Source organism: Scyliorhinus torazame, chromosome 16 (assembly GCF_047496885.1).
Source record: "Scyliorhinus torazame isolate Kashiwa2021f chromosome 16, sScyTor2.1, whole genome shotgun sequence".
Lineage (NCBI taxonomy): Eukaryota > Metazoa > Chordata > Chondrichthyes > Carcharhiniformes > Scyliorhinidae > Scyliorhinus > Scyliorhinus torazame.
The window spans coordinates 190,158,194-190,176,377 of NC_092722.1; the positions used below are offsets into that span (position 1 = coordinate 190,158,194).

The window sequence follows — 18,184 nt, forward strand, 5'->3', positions numbered from 1 at the left end:
GCGCAGATTGCGAAATGCATGGAGACGGTGAGGAAGGAGATGAGGGAGGTTTTGAGTGTGCTGGTGGAGGAGGCGGTTTCCCCGGTGAGGATGGCGGTGGCGAGCGCAGTGGCGGAGGTGCGAGAGCAAGGGGAGGCGCTGAAGGAAGTGGAGGAGACGTTATTGCAGCACAGTGAACAACTTGCCTCGATGGGGAAGGAGATGCGGAAGGTGATGGACATTAACAAGGATCTGCGAGGAAAAATGGAAGACCTGGAAAACAGATCCAGGCGACAGAATTTGAGGATTGTGGGTCTGCCCGAAGGAGTTGAAGGACCGAAGCCGACTGAGTATTTTGCCGCGATGTTAGCAAAACTATTGGGGGAGGGGGAGGATCCCTCCCGATATGAACTGGATCAGGCTCATCGGTCATGGAGGCCTGTACCAAAGGCGAGTGAGCCGCCAAGGGCAGTGACTCTGTGCTTACGTAGGTACAGGGTGAAGGAGAAGGTCCTGAGCTGGGCCAAGCAGAAGCGGGTGGTGCAGTGGGCTGGAGCTGGTATACGTGTATACCAGGACTTTACGGTGGAGCTGGCAAGGAGGCGGGCTGCCTTCAACCGGGTGAAGAGGGCACTGTACATTAGCAAGGTGCGGTGCGGCATTGTATATCCAGCGAAGCTGAGGGTGACTTACAAGCTCAGGGACTTTTATTTTGGAACGTCGGAAGCAGCGGAGGAGTTTGTGAAGGCAGAAGGACTGTGGCAGAACTGACAAACTGAGGAATGGCCATGTGCCGATGTAACCTCATGACTGTATTTTCTTCTTTTTTGTATCACTGCGCGCGGGTGTAGAGACTAAAGGAGCCAATGTGGTATATATTTGGACAAGGGAAGGGACGGGACTTTCACTCGGAATGAGGGTTCTTTGGGGTGTAGGTGGATATGTGGGGTTTGTGTGCTAAAAGGGGATCTCTGGGCTTTCCTAGGGCCGGGCAAGTGGGAAAGGGACCCGGGCGGGGGCCTCCACGCTGGCCGGTTTAAGCCGGCCAGTGAATGGGAGTGAGGTGGGGGGAGGGGCTGCGGCCATCGGAGCCTGGCAGAACAGGGTCCGAGTGGTCTAGCCGGGGTGGAAAGTTGGGGGGAAGGAACCGAGGTTGGGAGGAGGAGTTTTACAAGAGGCAGTGGACGGGAGGAGCTGGAGACCGGGGGTGAGGGGGTTGGGGGGGGTGGGGGGGAGACTGTGTAAGATTACGGGTGACTACGGGTAATCCCTGATTCCTTTTTAGCATTTGTTTATGTAAACATGCGGGTTGAGGTTTGGGGGTTGGTGGGCGGATGGGATCGTTGTTATTATGGGGACTGACATATCTTGCTGATTATTGTTTATTGTTGATGGATGTAAATGTGGGAGAAAATGTGAAAAAGGAGGAGAATTTTTTAAAAAAAAATTTTTTTTAAAGTTCTATCAAGCAGCACTTACTCAGCAATAACCTGCTCACTGACGCTCAGTTTGGGTTCCGCCAGGGTCACTCAGCTCCTGACCTCATTACAGCCTTGGTTCAAACATGGACAAAAGAGCTGAAGCCAGAGGTGAGGTGAGAGTGACTGCCCTCGACATCAAGGCAGTATTTGACCGAGTGTGGCATCAAGGAGCCCGAGCTAAACTAGAGTCCATGGGAATCGGGGGGAAACTCTCCGCTGGTTGGAGTCAGACCCGGCACAAAGGAAGGTGGTTGTGGTGGTTGAAGGCCAATTATCTCAACTCCAGGACATCACTGCAGGAGTTCCTCAGGGGAGTGTCCTCGGCCCAACCATCTTCAGCTGCTTCATCAATCAGCTTCAATGATGTTTGCGGATGACTGCACAATGTTCAGCACCATTCGCAACTCCGCAGATAATGAAGCAGTCCCTGTCCAAATGCAGCAAGACCTGGACAGGATCCAGACCTGGGCTGACAAGTGGCAAGTCACATTTGCGCCATACATGTGCCAGGCAATGACCATCTCCTACAAGAGAGGATCGAACAAACCTCCCTTGATAATTGATGGCATTTCCATTGCTAATCCCCCACAATCAACATGCTGAGGGTTACCATTGACTAGAAACTGGACTGGACTAGCCATATTAATACTGTGGCTACCTGGGCAGGTCAAAGGCTAGGAATCCTACGGGGAGGAACTCACCTCCTGACCCCCCCAAAACCTGTCCACCATCTACAAGGCACAGTTCAAGAGTGTGATGGAATACTCTCCACTTGCCTGGATGAGTGCAGCTCCAACAACACTCAAGAAACTCGACACCATCCAGGACAAAGCTTGATTGCTCCCCCTTCCACAAACATTCACTCCCTCAATCACTGACAAACAATGGCAGCCGTGTGTACCATCCACAAGATGCACTGCAGTAACTCACCAAGGTTCCTTAGACAGCACCTTCCAAACCCATGACCACTACCATCTAGAAGGACAAGGGCAACAGATACCTGGGAACCCCACCACCTGGAGGTTCCCCTCCAAGTCACTCACCACCCTGACTTGGAAACATATCACCGTTCCTTCACTGTCGCTGGGGCAAATCCTGGAACTCCCTCCCTAACAGCACAGGGTGTACCTACACCATACGGGCTGCAGCAGCTCAAGAAGGCAGCTCACCACCACCTTCTCAAGGGCAATTAGGGATGGGCAATAAATGCTGGAACTGCCAGCGATGCCCCACATCCCGTCAACGAATTTTTAAAAATGAATTCAGATCTAACACCACAGCCAGGAAACAAAATATACCCCAAGCTCCCGCACTGGCAGGCATGAAAGACAACAGCAGTGGGAGGCAGGATAAGCTGGGTCATGGCTGCGCATTCCTGCTCCTGAGGGACGGTTCAGCCCCCCCGCTGACTGAATAGACGTCACTTAGGGCAAATAATTCATCAGGAGGCTGTGGTGACAACTGAGATTTTCCAGGACTAATTCGCCACTGCCAGCCCCCACTGCCCTCACAACGAGCGTGTTTAAAAATCTGTTTTTGATGCATGTTTTTGATCCACACACTGTGATGCATGGTGCGTGACAAAATGCAAAACTCTTAGGAACTCGCCGTCTAATCCTAGCATCAGGCCAATTTCATTCCGCTGGCCGAAAGGGAGAAGGTTCCGCTCTCTTTGGAAACTTGATTATGTTGTTTCCCCGAGGACAGCAGAGGTTGGGTCAGCCATTGGAGTCATTCATTTTGAGCTGAGGTGAGGAGAGATTTCTTTGCTCAGAAGGGTTGTGAATCTTTGGAATTCCCTATCCCAGGGAGCTTTGGGAGCTCAGTCGTTGAGCACATTCAAGATAAAGAATTATTTTGAGCATGAAGGGAATTATAGGACAGATTGGGAAAGTAGAAGATCAAGCATATATACTCTTATTTCTTATATTCCCTGAATTGTTGCTCCCCCGATGATGGGATTATAGGTGAGGAGGGGGCCGAGGGGGGGGGGGGGGGGAGGGGGAGTGAGAAATCGGAGTAATGGGAATCCCTCTGGGTTCTCCCAGTAATTTTTAGGAGGGTTTACCGGGCCTGGGGAAAGTCCTCAAATGAACGGGCTTCGGCTGGGTCGGAGCTGTGGGGAGCCTCCATCGGAAGCCCCCCTCTGACTTCCTCCAAGCCCCTTACGGTCGGGTAGCCAGTGGACCTCCCTCCCACCTGGCCTCTCTCCCAAAGCCTCAATCACCCCCTTCCCCCACCCCCCACCCCCTCCCCAGGCCTTCCCTACCCTCCCCACCCTGGGACCTCCAGACCCACTTTGCTGACCAGTCCCTGGAGCCATGTTTCCTCTCTTGTCCACTGCAGTTCCTGTCATTGCCGACCAATCAGATTGGATGGCAGGTCTTTAAGGCGGAGCGTTTTCCCGAGTGAGGGATGGAAGTTGATTGGATGGGAGGGACGGGGAGGAGGAGTTTAGGGGTGGCAGGCGTGGCTGATGCCAGGTGTAGAGGGAGGTGGTAACTTACCCTTGCAGCTCCTCACAGGTCATTCATCTTCTTCCTACACTGGGCGATGGTCCTCCTGGTCACGCTGCCCGCATTCACTGCAGCCGCCACTGCTACCCGCGTGGGATTTGTCACCGAGCTCTTGGGTCTCCTAACCCCTCGGGGGTACAGGGTTACCTGCCTCTCCTCCATGACACGCAGAGGCCTGGCCAGCAAGCGAGGTGCAGGTCTCCGCACGGCCATCTTGCTGGTTTGACTGGGAGTGAGAGCTCAGGGACGGTTTAAATGCTGCTCCCCCTTTGTTAGCAATGAACAGATGGGTCCCGCGTCGAGCGAATCAGATGCTCAACGTGTTTCGTGCAGGAGTCCTTTTATTTTGCACTGTGCAGATGAATAGTGATCTGGGTCTCACCCTTCATTTGTGATTCCTGCCGAAAATGACACTTGGGGCGCAATTCTCTGGAAAGATTTCTAAGTTAATTTGTGGCGGGTTTTTCAGGGAGTTTCCCGCCGGCTCTGCTGCGAGTTCCCCACTGCTATTCAGTGTCACTCAGACACTTTTTTGGACCCTGGGGAGTTTCTCTCCGGTTTACCCCACGCTTTGAATTGTTTTTAGCACTGGGGAGCTGAACTGCGAGATCGGAATCCCATTTTGAAAGTGTGCCCCGATATCTTGTGGGTCCCTACACCCCCACCCATGGGCAATATCACTCCCCACACACACACTTGGACACAACCCCACTATGGGGTCCCTTGGGCCAACCCCCTCTTCAGGCCCCTCCAAGGCCCCTTGCAGCACCCCCTCTCTCCCAGGGCCCCCACCCGTCACCCACCCAATCTCCCGGAGGCCCCTACTTACCTGCCCTCCACACCCCCCCCCCCTTGGCAGTGCCACCCAGACACCCTTGCACTGCCACCCTGGTAGCAGTGCCAAGATGCCAGCTGCGCAGGTGCTAGCTGGGCAGTGCCAAGATGCCCACATTCCAGGTGGAGAGTCAGGCAGCCACCCTGCACTGACCCTGACCACGCAGGGATCTCCGATGGCCTGGGAGACCCACCCCCCCCCCCTCCCCTCTCCCCCGGGGTGCCTTTCCGCCTGGCGCAAGATTGTGTGGACTAGCACTGATCAGTTCCCGGCTACAGCCTCCCTAGAGAGGCCGGAGGATTGAGGGAGGCTAGTGGATATCGGGCATGTAGGTCTTAAGTAGCTTTAAGACCTACTTCCGCGAGGGCCGTTTGGCCCTTCTGGGTGGAGTCCCAACTCTGCCCCGCGGAACGTGGCTGGATCCTGCGAGGCACGGAGGCTGCCGGGGAGCCCGTGAGAGGTGCTCTCCTGGGATTCTCTGGCCACGTTGTGCCCTTGCTCGAGTGCATCGCCGCCAGAGAATCGCGTCCTTAGTCATTTTTCGGGAGAATCACGCCCTGGGTCCTTTTGTGCCTCCAGTCCCCCGCCAATGTGGTTGACACTTAATTGCCCTCTGAAGCGACTGAGCAAGTCACTCATTTGTAGCAAACCGCAGTGGTTGATGAAGAAAGCTACTGGGAAACCAGGGCATAGTAAAGAATGTCAGGGACACCCACTCGCAGAGATTTCTTTCGTCCTCGCTCCCAGCAATGTGGCAAGTTGGGGTGAAGGATGAAGGATGAATTCTCACTGCTCTGCCCAGACTAGTTGCCTTGATCTCAATCTCAGAAGAGGATTGGTTTTCCATTGTCCACACCACTCATTCTAAGAGTGATTACATTGAGTTGTTTAGCAGAGGTGGTCATCCGGGAAGTGATTTAGAAGAAAGAACGGTGAGTGTGCCCAAGTACGATCAGCAGAGTTTTGTGCCCTCAGTTCAACCAGGTGTAACTGAAGTATTTTAGGGGAAGTCTGCTGTGTAATACTCAGCACTCAGGCCCCTCCACCAATGGGCGCTTCCAGACCTGAACCCAGGAGCAGGTGCAAATGTTACTGGCACTGAAATAAAATACAAAGGTCACTAAGTAAATCTGTGTCTTAAAACAGCTGTTCAACAAAGCTACTGCACATTTAATATACATACTGATTTCTGGAAAAGAGACACCATTGGGACCTGATTACCGTTTTCAAGGTTACTGGTTGATCTCCTTTGGTACTTCATGTTCAGGGATATTAGTGACACTGGGAGACGTGCCAGGCACAGTGAATGGGCACTGTTTTCCTACAATGTCTACACCAACTGTATCGGATTGTTTACTAGTGGCAATACAGTCCTGAAATGTGTCACATGACTCACTGTAGCGATACTGTGTCACATGACTCACTGTAACGATACTGTGTCACATGATTCACTGTAGCAATACTGGGTCACATGACTGACTGTATAACACTCTGTCACATGACTCACTGTAGTAGTACTGTGTCACATGACTCTGGCTCACTGTAGCGATATTGTGTCACATGACTCAATGTAGCGATACTGTGTCACATGACTCACTGAAGCAATGTTGTGTCACATGACTCACTGTGGTCAAATGAGTGACTTGCTCAGTCGCTTCAGAGGGCAATTAAGTGTGGTGACACTGTGTCACATGACTCACTGTAGCGATACTGTGTCACTTGACTCACTGTAGCGATACGGTGTCACATGACTCAATGTAGCGATACTGTGTCACTTGACTCACTGTAGCGATACGGTGTCACATGACTCACTGTAGCGATACTGTGTCACTTGACTCACTGTGGCGATACTGTGTCACTTGACTCACTGTGGCGATACTGTGTCACATGACTCATTGTAGCAATACTGTGTCACACGACTCATTAGCAATACTGTGTCACTTGACTCACTGTGGCGATACTGTGTCACATGGCTCATTGTAGCAATACTGTGTCACACGACTCATTTGCAATACTGTGTCACTTGACTCACTGTGGCGATACTGTGTCACATGGCTCATTGTAGCAATACTGTGTCACACGACTCATTAGCAATACTGTGTCACTTGACTCACTGTAGCGATACTGTGTCACACGACTCATTAGCAATACTGTGTCACATGACTCACTAGTGATACTGTGTCACATGATTCATTGTACTGATGCTGCGTCACATGACTCAATGTAGCGATACTGTGTCACATGACTCACTAGCGACACTGTGTCACATCACCCACTGCAGCAATGCTGTGTGACATGACTTACTGTAGCGATACTGTGTCACATGATACATTGTACTGATTGATGCGACCATCAATTCACTGAGAGACACGTTGAGAAGTAAACCGTGGTTTTAATCAGCTCACAACTGAGCCTGGCCTGCCTGTGACCGGTACAACAATGAATGCGCAGGTCAGCTGCCTTTATACTTCCTGTAAGGGGTGGAGCCATGGGCGAGCCCGTACATGCCCCGACATATCCCGCTGTGGGTGAAGCCGTACAATGGCCCATAGGTGGAGCCCACAGGGTTAAACACATAACGTAACACGATACAGCAGTAACATGATATCACAGTGCACTGGTGAATTAACAGTAGTTCCATTCACCACACTGATACTGTGTCACATGACTTACTGTAGCGATACTGTGTCACATGACTCACTGTAGCAATGCTGTATCACATGACTCATTCTCAATATTTTATATCACAATTTCTGTAGCGACACGTGTCACATGACTCTCTGCAACAATATTTTATATGACATAACACACTATTGTGATACTGTCTCACATGACTCACACTGCAGTGATCCTCTGTCACATAACCCGATCTGTTGACTTTGTTCAATGACGGTCCCATTTTAGAGAAGATTTGATGTGCCTTAGTGGTGGGACTGAGTGACAATTACCTTTACTGCCTGAAATCTGCTGCTTTTAGCCGGCTCCCTGTATTTTTCCTTTTTCAGTCCCGCTGCGTCCATGTCTTTGATCGCCATCGTCTCAAATTGGGGTTTCTACAAAAATGGGGGGGGGGAGAAACAAGCATTTCACTATTTTGTACGTTATTGGGTCATAGCAACCCTTCTTTTAAGGAGTTTTTAAATTCAGCAATGCGTTCTCTTTCTGCGGTGATTCTTTTCTGTGTCAACCAGCAAACGTAACAGATGAGCTGGTCATTTATCATGAGACCATTTGTTGGATCGTGCTGTCCACAACTTGACTGCAGTGTTTGGCGACATTACAACGGCGACTACACTTCAATAAAGTACTTCATGGCTGCTCGGAGACGTCAGAAGATGGTGAAAGGCGCTATAGAAATCCAAAACTTTTCTTTTTGGACTTGACAAGAAATGTTTTTTTATTTTACAGCATGATTAGAAGTTTAGGATCTCATTTCAGACGCAGACAATGGAATATTTTGCAAGCGTTTTCAGCAGGGGGGATATCAAACCACCAGGCTGTTCCGATCAAATCTTTTTTTTAAATTTAGAGTATCCAATTATTTTTTTCTCGAATGAAGGTGCAATTTAGCGCGGCCAATCCACCTAGCCTGCACATCTTTGGGTTGTGGGGGCGAAACCCATGCAGACACGGGGAGAATGTGCAAACTCCACACGGACAGTGACCCAGAGCCAGGATCGAACCTGGGACCTCGGCGCTGTGAGGCAGCAGTGCTAACCACTGTGCCACCGTGCTGCCCCGATCAAATCTTTTTGCCCTGTATTTGAACATTCTCATACGTAAACCTTGCCAAAGAAAACAGGTTTATATTTAGAGCGTTTTTCACAGCCTTGGAACATTCCAAAACCTTTAACAACCAATTAAATAATTTTACAAGTGTATTGACTATTCGACTGTCAGAAACAACGTAGCCAATCTATTAACATTAAGATCCCACAAACAGCAATGTGATAATGACCAGATGGTCTATGAATGACCAGATGGTCTATGACACAATGATTGAGGGATGAAGATTAGCCAGGAAGAACTTTTCTATTTTTTAAACTAGTAACATTTATATCCACCTGGAGAGCCTCAGTTTAACATCGCTTCTGAAAGAAGGCACCTCTAACAGAGCAGCACTCCCTCATACAGCACCTCTGACAGTGCAGCACTCCCTCATACAGCACCTCTGACAGTGCAGCACTCCCTCAGTACTGACCCTCTGACAGTGCAGCTCTCCCTCAGTACTGACCCACTGACAGTGCGGCACTCCCTCAGTACTGACCCTCTGACAGTGCGGCACTCCCTCAGTACTGACCCTCTGACAGTGCAGCACTCCCTCAGTACTGTCCCTCTGACAGTGCAGCACTCCCTCAGTACTGACCCTCTGACAGTGCGGCACTCCCTCAGTACTGACCCTCTGACAGTGCAGCACTCCCTCAGTACTGACCCTCTGACAGTGCAGCTCTCCCTCAGTACTGACCCTCTGACAGTGCAGCTCTACATCAGCACTGACCCTCTGACAGTGCAGCTCTCCCTCAGTACTGACCCTCTGACAGTGCGGCACTCCCTCAGTACTGACCCTCTGACAGTGCAGCACTCCCTCAGTACTGTCCCTCTGACAGTGCAGCACTCCCTCAGTACTGACCCTCTGACAGTACGGCACTCCCACAGTACTGACCCTCTGACAGTGCAGCACTCCCTCAGTACTGTCCCTCTGACAGAGCAGCACTCCCTCAGTACTGACCCTCTGACAGTGCGGCACTCCCTCAGTACTGACCCTCTGACAGTGCAGCTCTCCCTCAGTACTGACCCTCTGACAGTGCGGCACTCCCTCAGTACTGACCCTCTGACAGTGCGGCACTCCCTCAGTACTGACCCTCTGACAGTGCAGCACTCCCTCAGTACTGACCCTCTGACAGTGCGGCACTCCCTCAGTACTGACCCTCTGACAGTGCGGCACTCCCTCAGTACTGTCCCTCTGACAATGCAGCACTCCCTCAGTACTGACCCTCTGACAGTGCGGCACTCCCTCAGTACTGACCCTCTGACAGTGCAGCTCTCCCTCAGTACTGACCCTCTGACAGTGCGGCACTCCCTCAGTACTGACCCTCTGACAGTGCAGCTCTACACCAGCACTGACCCTCTGACAGTGTAGCTCTCCCTCAGTACTGACCCTCTGAGAGTGCGGCACTCCCTCAGTACTGTCCCTCTGACAGTGCAGCACTCCCCTCAGTACTGACCCTCTGACAGTGCGGCACTCCCTCAGTACTGACCCTCTGACAGTGCAGCTCTCCCTCAGTACTGACCCTCTGACAGTGCGGCACTCCCTCAGTACTGACCCTCTGACAGTGCAGCTCTACACCAGCACTGACCCTCTGACAGTGTAGCTATCCCTCAGTACTGACCCTCTGAGAGTGCGGCACTCCCTCAGTACTGACCCTCTGACAGTGCAGCACTCCCTCAGTACTGTCTCTGACAGTGCAGCACTCCCTCAGTACTGACCCTCTGACAGTGCAGCGCTCCCTCAGTACTGACTCTCTGACAGTGCAGTTCTCCCTCAGTACTAACCCTCTGACAGTGCGGCACTCCCTCAGTACTGACCCTCTGACAGTGCGGCACTGCCTCAGTACTGACCCTCTGACAGTGCAGCGCTCCCTCAGTACTGACTCTCTGACAGTGCAGCTCTCCCTCAGTACTGACCCTCTGACAGTGCGGCACTCCCTCAGTACTGACCCTCTGACAGTGAGGCACTCCCTCAGTACTGACACTCTGACAGTGCAGCACTCCCTCAGTACTGACCCTCTGACAGTGCGGCACTCCCTCAGTACTCACCCTCTGACAGTGCAGCACTCCCTCAGTACTGACCCTCTGACAGTGCGGCACTCCCTCAGTACTGACCCTCTGACAGTGCAGCACTCCCTCAGTACTGTCCCTCTGACAGTGCAGCACTCCCTCAATACTGACCCTCTGACAGTGCAGCACTCCCTCAATACTGACCTCTGACAGTGCGGCACTCCCTCAGTACTGACCCTCTGACAGTGCAGAACTCCCTCAGTACTGACCCTCTGACAGTGCAGCTCTCCCTCAGTACTGACTCTCTGACAGTGCAGCAGTCCCTCAGTACTGACCTTCTGACGGTGCAGCTCTCCCTCAGTGCTGACCCTCTGACAGTGCAGCACTCCCTCAGACAGCATCTCTGACAGTACAGCTCTCCCACAGCATTGACCCTCTGACAGTGCAACACTCCTTCAGTACTGACCCTCTGAGAGTGCGGCACTCCCTCAGTACTAACCATCTGACAGTGCAGCGCTCCCTCAGCACTGACCCTTTGACAGTGCAGCACTCCCTCAGTACTGACCCTCTGACAGTGCGGCACTCCCTCAGTACTGACCCTCTGACAGTGTCGCACTCCCTCAGCACTGACCCTCTGACAATGCAGCACTCCCTCAGTACTGACCATCTGACAGTGCCGCACTCCCTCAGTACTGACCCTCTGACAATGCAGCACTCCCTCAGTACTGACCCTCTGGCAGTGCAGCACTCCCTCAGTACCGACCCTCTGACAGTGCAGCACCCCCTCAGTACTGATCCTCTGACAGTGCAGCACTCCCTCAGTACTGACCCTCTGACAGTGCGGCACTCCCTCAGTACTGACCCTCTGACAGTGCAGCGCTCCCTCAGTACTGACCCTCTGACAGTGCGGCACTCCCTCAATATGGACCCTCTGACAGTGCAGCACTCCCTCAGTACTGACCCTCTGACAGTGCAGCACTCTCTCAGTACTGACGCTCTGACAGTGCAGCACTCCCTCAGTACTGACCCTCTGACAGTGCAGCACTCCCTCAGTACTGACCCTCTGACCGTGCAGCACTCTCTCAGTACTGACCCTCTGACAGCGCAGCACTCCCTCAGTACTGACCCTCTGACAGTGCAGCACTCCCTCAGCACTGACCCTCTGACAGTGCAGCACTCCTTCAGTAGTGACCCTCTGACGGTGCAGCACTCCCTCAGTACTGACCCTCTGACAGTGCGGCACTTCCTCAGTACTGACCCTCTGACAGTGCAACGCCCCCTCAGTACTGACACTCTGACAGTGCAGGACTCCCTCAGTACTGACCCTCTGACAGTGCGGCACTCCCTCAGTACTGACCCTCTGACAGTGCAGCACTCCCTCAGTACTGACCCTCTGACAGTGCAGCACTCACTCAGCACTGACCCTCTGACAGTGCAGCACTCCCTCAGTACTGACCCTCTGACAGTGCGGCACTCCCTCAGTACTGACCCTCGGACAGTGCGGCACTCCCTCAGTAGTGACCCTCTGACAGTGCAGCACTCCCTCAGTACTGACCCTCTGACAGTGCAGCTCTCCCTCAGTACTGACCCTCTGACAGTGCAGCTCTACATCAGCACTGACCCTCTGACAGTGCAGCTCTCCCTCAGTACTGACCCTCTGACAGTGCGGCACTCCCTCAGTACTGACCCTCTGACAGTGCAGCACTCCCTCAGTACTGTCCCTCTGACAGTGCAGCACTCCCTCAGTACTGACCCTCTGACAGTGCGGCACTCCCTCAGTACTGACCCTCTGACAGTGCAGCACTCCCTCAGTACTGACCCTCTGACAGTGCAGCTCTCCCTCAGTACTGACCCTCTGACAGTGCAGCTCTACATCAGCACTGACCCTCTGACAGTGCAGCTCTCCCTCAGTACTGACCCTCTGACAGTGCGGCACTCCCTCAGTACTGACCCTCTGACAGTGCAGCACTCCCTCAGTACTGTCCCTCTGACAGTGCAGCACTCCCTCAGTACTGACCCTCTGACAGTACGGCACTCCCACAGTACTGACCCTCTGACAGTGCAGCACTCCCTCAGTACTGTCCCTCTGACAGAGCAGCACTCCCTCAGTACTGACCCTCTGACAGTGCGGCACTCCCTCAGTACTGACCCTCTGACAGTGCAGCTCTCCCTCAGTACTGACCCTCTGACAGTGCGGCACTCCCTCAGTACTGACCCTCTGACAGTGCGGCACTCCCTCAGTACTGACCCTCTGACAGTGCAGCACTCCCTCAGTACTGACCCTCTGACAGTGCGGCACTCCCTCAGCACTGACCCTCTGACAGTGCGGCACTCCCTCAGTACTGACCCTCTGAGAGTGCGGCACTCCCTCAGTACTGTCCCTCTGACAGTGCAGCACTCCCCTCAGTACTGACCCTCTGACAGTGCGGCACTCCCTCAGTACTGACCCTCTGACAGTGCAGCTCTCCCTCAGTACTGACCCTCTGACAGTGCGGCACTCCCTCAGTACTGACCCTCTGACAGTGCAGCTCTACATCAGCACTGACCCTCTGACAGTGTAGCTATCCCTCAGTACTGACCCTCTGAGAGTGCGGCACTCCCTCAGTACTGACCCTCTGACAGTGCAGCACTCCCTCAGTACTGTCTCTGACAGTGCAGCACTCCCTCAGTACTGACCCTCTGACAGTGCAGCGCTCCCTCAGTACTGACTCTCTGACAGTGCAGTTCTCCCTCAGTACTAACCCTCTGACAGTGCGGCACTCCCTCAGTACTGACCCTCTGACAGTGCGGCACTCCCTCAGTACTGACCCTCTGACAGTGCGGCACTGCCTCAGTACTGACCCTCTGACAGTGCAGCGCTCCCTCAGTACTGACTCTCTGACAGTGCAGCTCTCCCTCAGTACTGACCCTCTGACAGTGCGGCACTCCCTCAGTACTGACCCTCTGACAGTGAGGCACTCCCTCAGTACTGACACTCTGACAGTGCAGCACTCCCTCAGTACTGACCCTCTGACAGTGCGGCACTCCCTCAGTACTCACCCTCTGACAGTGCAGCACTCCCTCAGTACTGACCCTCTGACAGTGCGGCACTCCCTCAGTACTGACCCTCTGACAGTGCAGCACTCCCTCAGTACTGACCCTCTGACAGTGCGGCACTCCCTCAGTACTGACCCTCTGACAGTGCAGCACTCCCTCAGTACTGACCCTCTGACAGTGCGGCACTCCCTCAGTACTCACCCTCTGACAGTGCAGCACTCCCTCAGTACTGACCCTCTGACAGTGCGGCACTCCCTCAGTACTGACCCTCTGACAGTGCGGCACTCCCTCAGTACTGACCCTCTGACAGTGCAGCATTCCCTCAGTACTGACTCTCTGACAGTGCGGCACTCCCTCAGTACTGATCCTCTGACAGTGCAGCACTCCCTCAGTACTGACCCTCTGACAGTGCGGCACTCCCTCAGTACTGACCCTCTGACAGTGCAGCGCTCCCTCAGTACTGACCCTCTGACAGTGCGGCACTCCCTCAATATGGACCCTCTGACAGTGCAGCACTCCCTCAGTACTGACCCTCTGACAGTGCAGCACTCTCTCAGTACTGACGCTCTGACAGTGCAGCACTCCCTCAGTACTGACCCTCTGACAGTGAGGCACTCCCTCAGTACTGACCCTCTGACAGCGCGGCACTCCCTCAGTACTGACCCTCTGACAGTGCGGCACTCCCTCAGTACTGACCCTCTGACCGTGCAGCACTCTCTCAGTACTGACCCTCTGACAGCGCAGCACTCCCTCAGTACTGACCCTCTGACAGTGCAGCACTCCCTCAGCACTGACCCTCTGACAGTGCAGCACTCCTTCAGTAGTGACCCTCTGACGGTGCAGCACTCCCTCAGTACTGACCCTCTGACAGTGCGGCACTTCCTCAGTACTGACCCTCTGACAGTGCAACGCCCCCTCAGTACTGACCCTCTGACAGTGCAGCACTCCCTCAGTACTGACCCTCTGACAGTGCGGCACTCCCTCAGTACTGACCCTCTGACAGTGCAGCACTCCCTCAGTACTGACCCTCTGACAGTGCAGCACTCACTCAGCACTGACCCTCTGAAAGTGCAGCACTCCCTCAGTACTGACCCTCTGACAGTGCGGCACTCCCTCAGTACTGACCCTCGGACAGTGCGGCACTCCCTCAGTAGTGACCCTCTGACAGTGCAGCACTCCCTCAGTACTGACCCTCTGACAGTGCGGCACTCCCTCAGTACTGACCCTCTGACAGTGCAGCACTCCCTCAGTACTGAGCCTCTGACAGTGCAGCACTCCCTCAGCACTGACCCTCTGACAGTGCAGCACTCCCTCAGTACTGACCCTCTGACAATGCGGCACTCCCTCAGTACTGACCCTCTGACAGTGCAGCACTCCCTCAGTACTGACCCTCTGACAGTGCGGCACTCCCTCAGTACTGACCCTCTGACAGTGCAGCACTCCCTCAGTAATGACCCTCTGACAGTGCGGCACTCCCTCAGTACTGACCCTCTGATAGTGCAGCTCTCCCTCAGTACTGACCCTCTGACAGTGCGGCACTCCCTCAGTACTGACCCTCTGACAGTGCAGCTCTACATCAGCACTGACCCTCTGACAGTGCAGCTCTCCCTCAGTACTGACCCTCTGAGAGTGCGGCACTCCCTCAGTACTGACCCTCTGACAGTGCAGCACTCCCTCAGTACTGTCTCTGACAGTGCAGCACTCCCTCTGTACTGACCCTCTGACAGTGCGGCACTCCCTCAGTACTAACCCTCTGACAGTGCGGCACTCCCTCAGTACTGACCCTCTGACAGTGCGGCACTCCCTCAGTACTGACCCTCTGACAGTGCGGCACTCCCTCAGTACTGACCCTCTGACAGTGCAGCGCTCCCTCAGTACTGGCTCTCTGACAGTGCAGCACTCCCTCAGTACTGACCCTCTGACAGTGCGGCACTCCCTCAGTACTGACCCTCTGACAGTGAGGCACTCCCTCAGTACTGACACTCTGACAGTGCAGCACTCCCTCAGTACTGACCCTCTGACAGTGCGGCACTCCCTCAGTACTTACCCTCTGACAGTGCAGCACTCCCTCAGTACTGACCCTCTGACAGTGCGGCACTCCCTCAGTACTGACCCTCTGACAGTGCAGCGCTCCCTCAGTACTGACTCTCTGACAGTGCAGCTCTCCCACAGTACTGACCCTCTGACAGTGCGGCACTCCCTCAGTACTCACCCTCTGACAGTGAGGCACTCCCTCAGTACTGACACTCTGACAGTGCAGCACTCCCTCAGTACTGACCCTCTGACAGTGCGGCACTCCCTCAGTACTCACCCTCTGACAGTGCAGCACTCCCTCAGTACTGACCCTCTGACAGTGCGGCACTCCCTCAGTACTGACCCTCTGACAGTGCAGCACTCCCTCAGTACTGTCCCTCTGACAGTGCAGCACTCCCTCAATACTGACCCTCTGACAGTGCAGCACTCCCTCAATACTGACCTCTGACAGTGCGGCACTCCCTCAGTACTGACCCTCTGACAGTGCAGAACTCCCTCAGTACTGACCCTCTGACAGTGCAGCACTCCCTCAGTACCGACCCTCTGACAGTGCAGCACCCCCTCAGTACTGATCCTCTGACAGTGCAGCACTCCCTCAGTACTGACCCTCTGACAGTGCGGCACTCCCTCAGTACTGACCCTCTGACAGTGCAGCGCTCCCTCAGTACTGACCCTCTGACAGTGCGGCACTCCCTCAATATGGACCCTCTGACAGTGCAGCACTCCCTCAGTACTGACCCTCTGACAGTGCAGCACTCTCTCAGTACTGACGCTCTGACAGTGCAGCACTCCCTCAGTACTGACCCTCTGACAGTGCAGCACTCCCTCAGTACTGACCCTCTGACAGTGCGGCACTCCCTCAGTACTGACCCTCTGACAGTGCAGAACTCCCTCAGTACTGACCCTCTGACAGTGCAGCTCTCCCTCAGTACTGACTCTCTGACAGTGCAGCAGTCCCTCAGTACTGACCTTCTGACGGTGCAGCTCTCCCTCAGTGCTGACCCTCTGACAGTGCAGCACTCCCTCAGACAGCATCTCTGACAGTACAGCTCTCCCACAGCATTGACCCTCTGACAGTGCAACACTCCTTCAGTACTGACCCTCTGAGAGTGCGGCACTCCCTCAGTACTAACCATCTGACAGTGCAGCGCTCCCTCAGCACTGACCCTTTGACAGTGCAGCACTCCCTCAGTACTGACCCTCTGACAGTGCGGCACTCCCTCAGTACTGACCCTCTGACAGTGTCGCACTCCCTCAGCACTGACCCTCTGACAATGCAGCACTCCCTCAGTACTGACCATCTGACAGTGCCGCACTCCCTCAGTACTGACCCTCTGACAATGCAGCACTCCCTCAGTACTGACCCTCTGGCAGTGCAGCACTCCCTCAGTACCGACCCTCTGACAGTGCAGCACCCCCTCAGTACTGATCCTCTGACAGTGCAGCACTCCCTCAGTACTGACCCTCTGACAGTGCGGCACTCCCTCAGTACTGACCCTCTGACAGTGCAGCGCTCCCTCAGTACTGACCCTCTGACAGTGCGGCACTCCCTCAATATGGACCCTCTGACAGTGCAGCACTCCCTCAGTACTGACCCTCTGACAGTGCAGCACTCTCTCAGTACTGACGCTCTGACAGTGCAGCACTCCCTCAGTACTGACCCTCTGACAGTGCAGCACTCCCTCAGTACTGACCCTCTGACCGTGCAGCACTCTCTCAGTACTGACCCTCTGACAGCGCAGCACTCCCTCAGTACTGACCCTCTGACAGTGCAGCACTCCCTCAGCACTGACCCTCTGACAGTGCAGCACTCCTTCAGTAGTGACCCTCTGACGGTGCAGCACTCCCTCAGTACTGACCCTCTGACAGTGCGGCACTTCCTCAGTACTGACCCTCTGACAGTGCAACGCCCCCTCAGTACTGACCCTCTGACAGTGCAGCACTCCCTCAGTACTGACCCTCTGACAGTGCGGCACTCCCTCAGTACTGACCCTCTGACAGTGCAGCACTCCCTCAGTACTGACCCTCTGACAGTGCAGCACTCACTCAGCACTGACCCTCTGACAGTGCAGCACTCCCTCAGTACTGACCCTCTGACAGTGCGGCACTCCCTCAGTACTGACCCTCGGACAGTGCGGCACTCCCTCAGTAGTGACCCTCTGACAGTGCAGCACTCCCTCAGTACTGACCCTCTGACAGTGCAGCTCTCCCTCAGTACTGACCCTCTGACAGTGCAGCTCTACATCAGCACTGACCCTCTGACAGTGCAGCTCTCCCTCAGTACTGACCCTCTGACAGTGCGGCACTCCCTCAGTACTGACCCTCTGACAGTGCAGCACTCCCTCAGTACTGTCCCTCTGACAGTGCAGCACTCCCTCAGTACTGACCCTCTGACAGTGCGGCACTCCCTCAGTACTGACCCTCTGACAGTGCAGCACTCCCTCAGTACTGACCCTCTGACAGTGCAGCTCTCCCTCAGTACTGACCCTCTGACAGTGCAGCTCTACATCAGCACTGACCCTCTG

At 54.4% G+C, this 18,184-nt stretch overlaps 1 protein-coding gene across 2 annotated transcripts in view; it reads right to left on the reverse strand.

Annotated features, from left to right (window-relative positions):
* ankrd2 (ankyrin repeat domain 2 (stretch responsive muscle)) overlaps positions 1–18,184 on the reverse strand; it is a 62,936-nt gene that overhangs the window by 35,258 nt on the left and 9,494 nt on the right. For both annotated transcript variants that reach the window (XM_072479653.1, XM_072479652.1), the window contains exon 2: positions 7,760–7,864. In XM_072479653.1, coding sequence (XP_072335754.1) covers positions 7,760–7,864 — 105 coding nt within the window. The remainder of the gene's footprint in view (positions 1–7,759; positions 7,865–18,184) is intronic.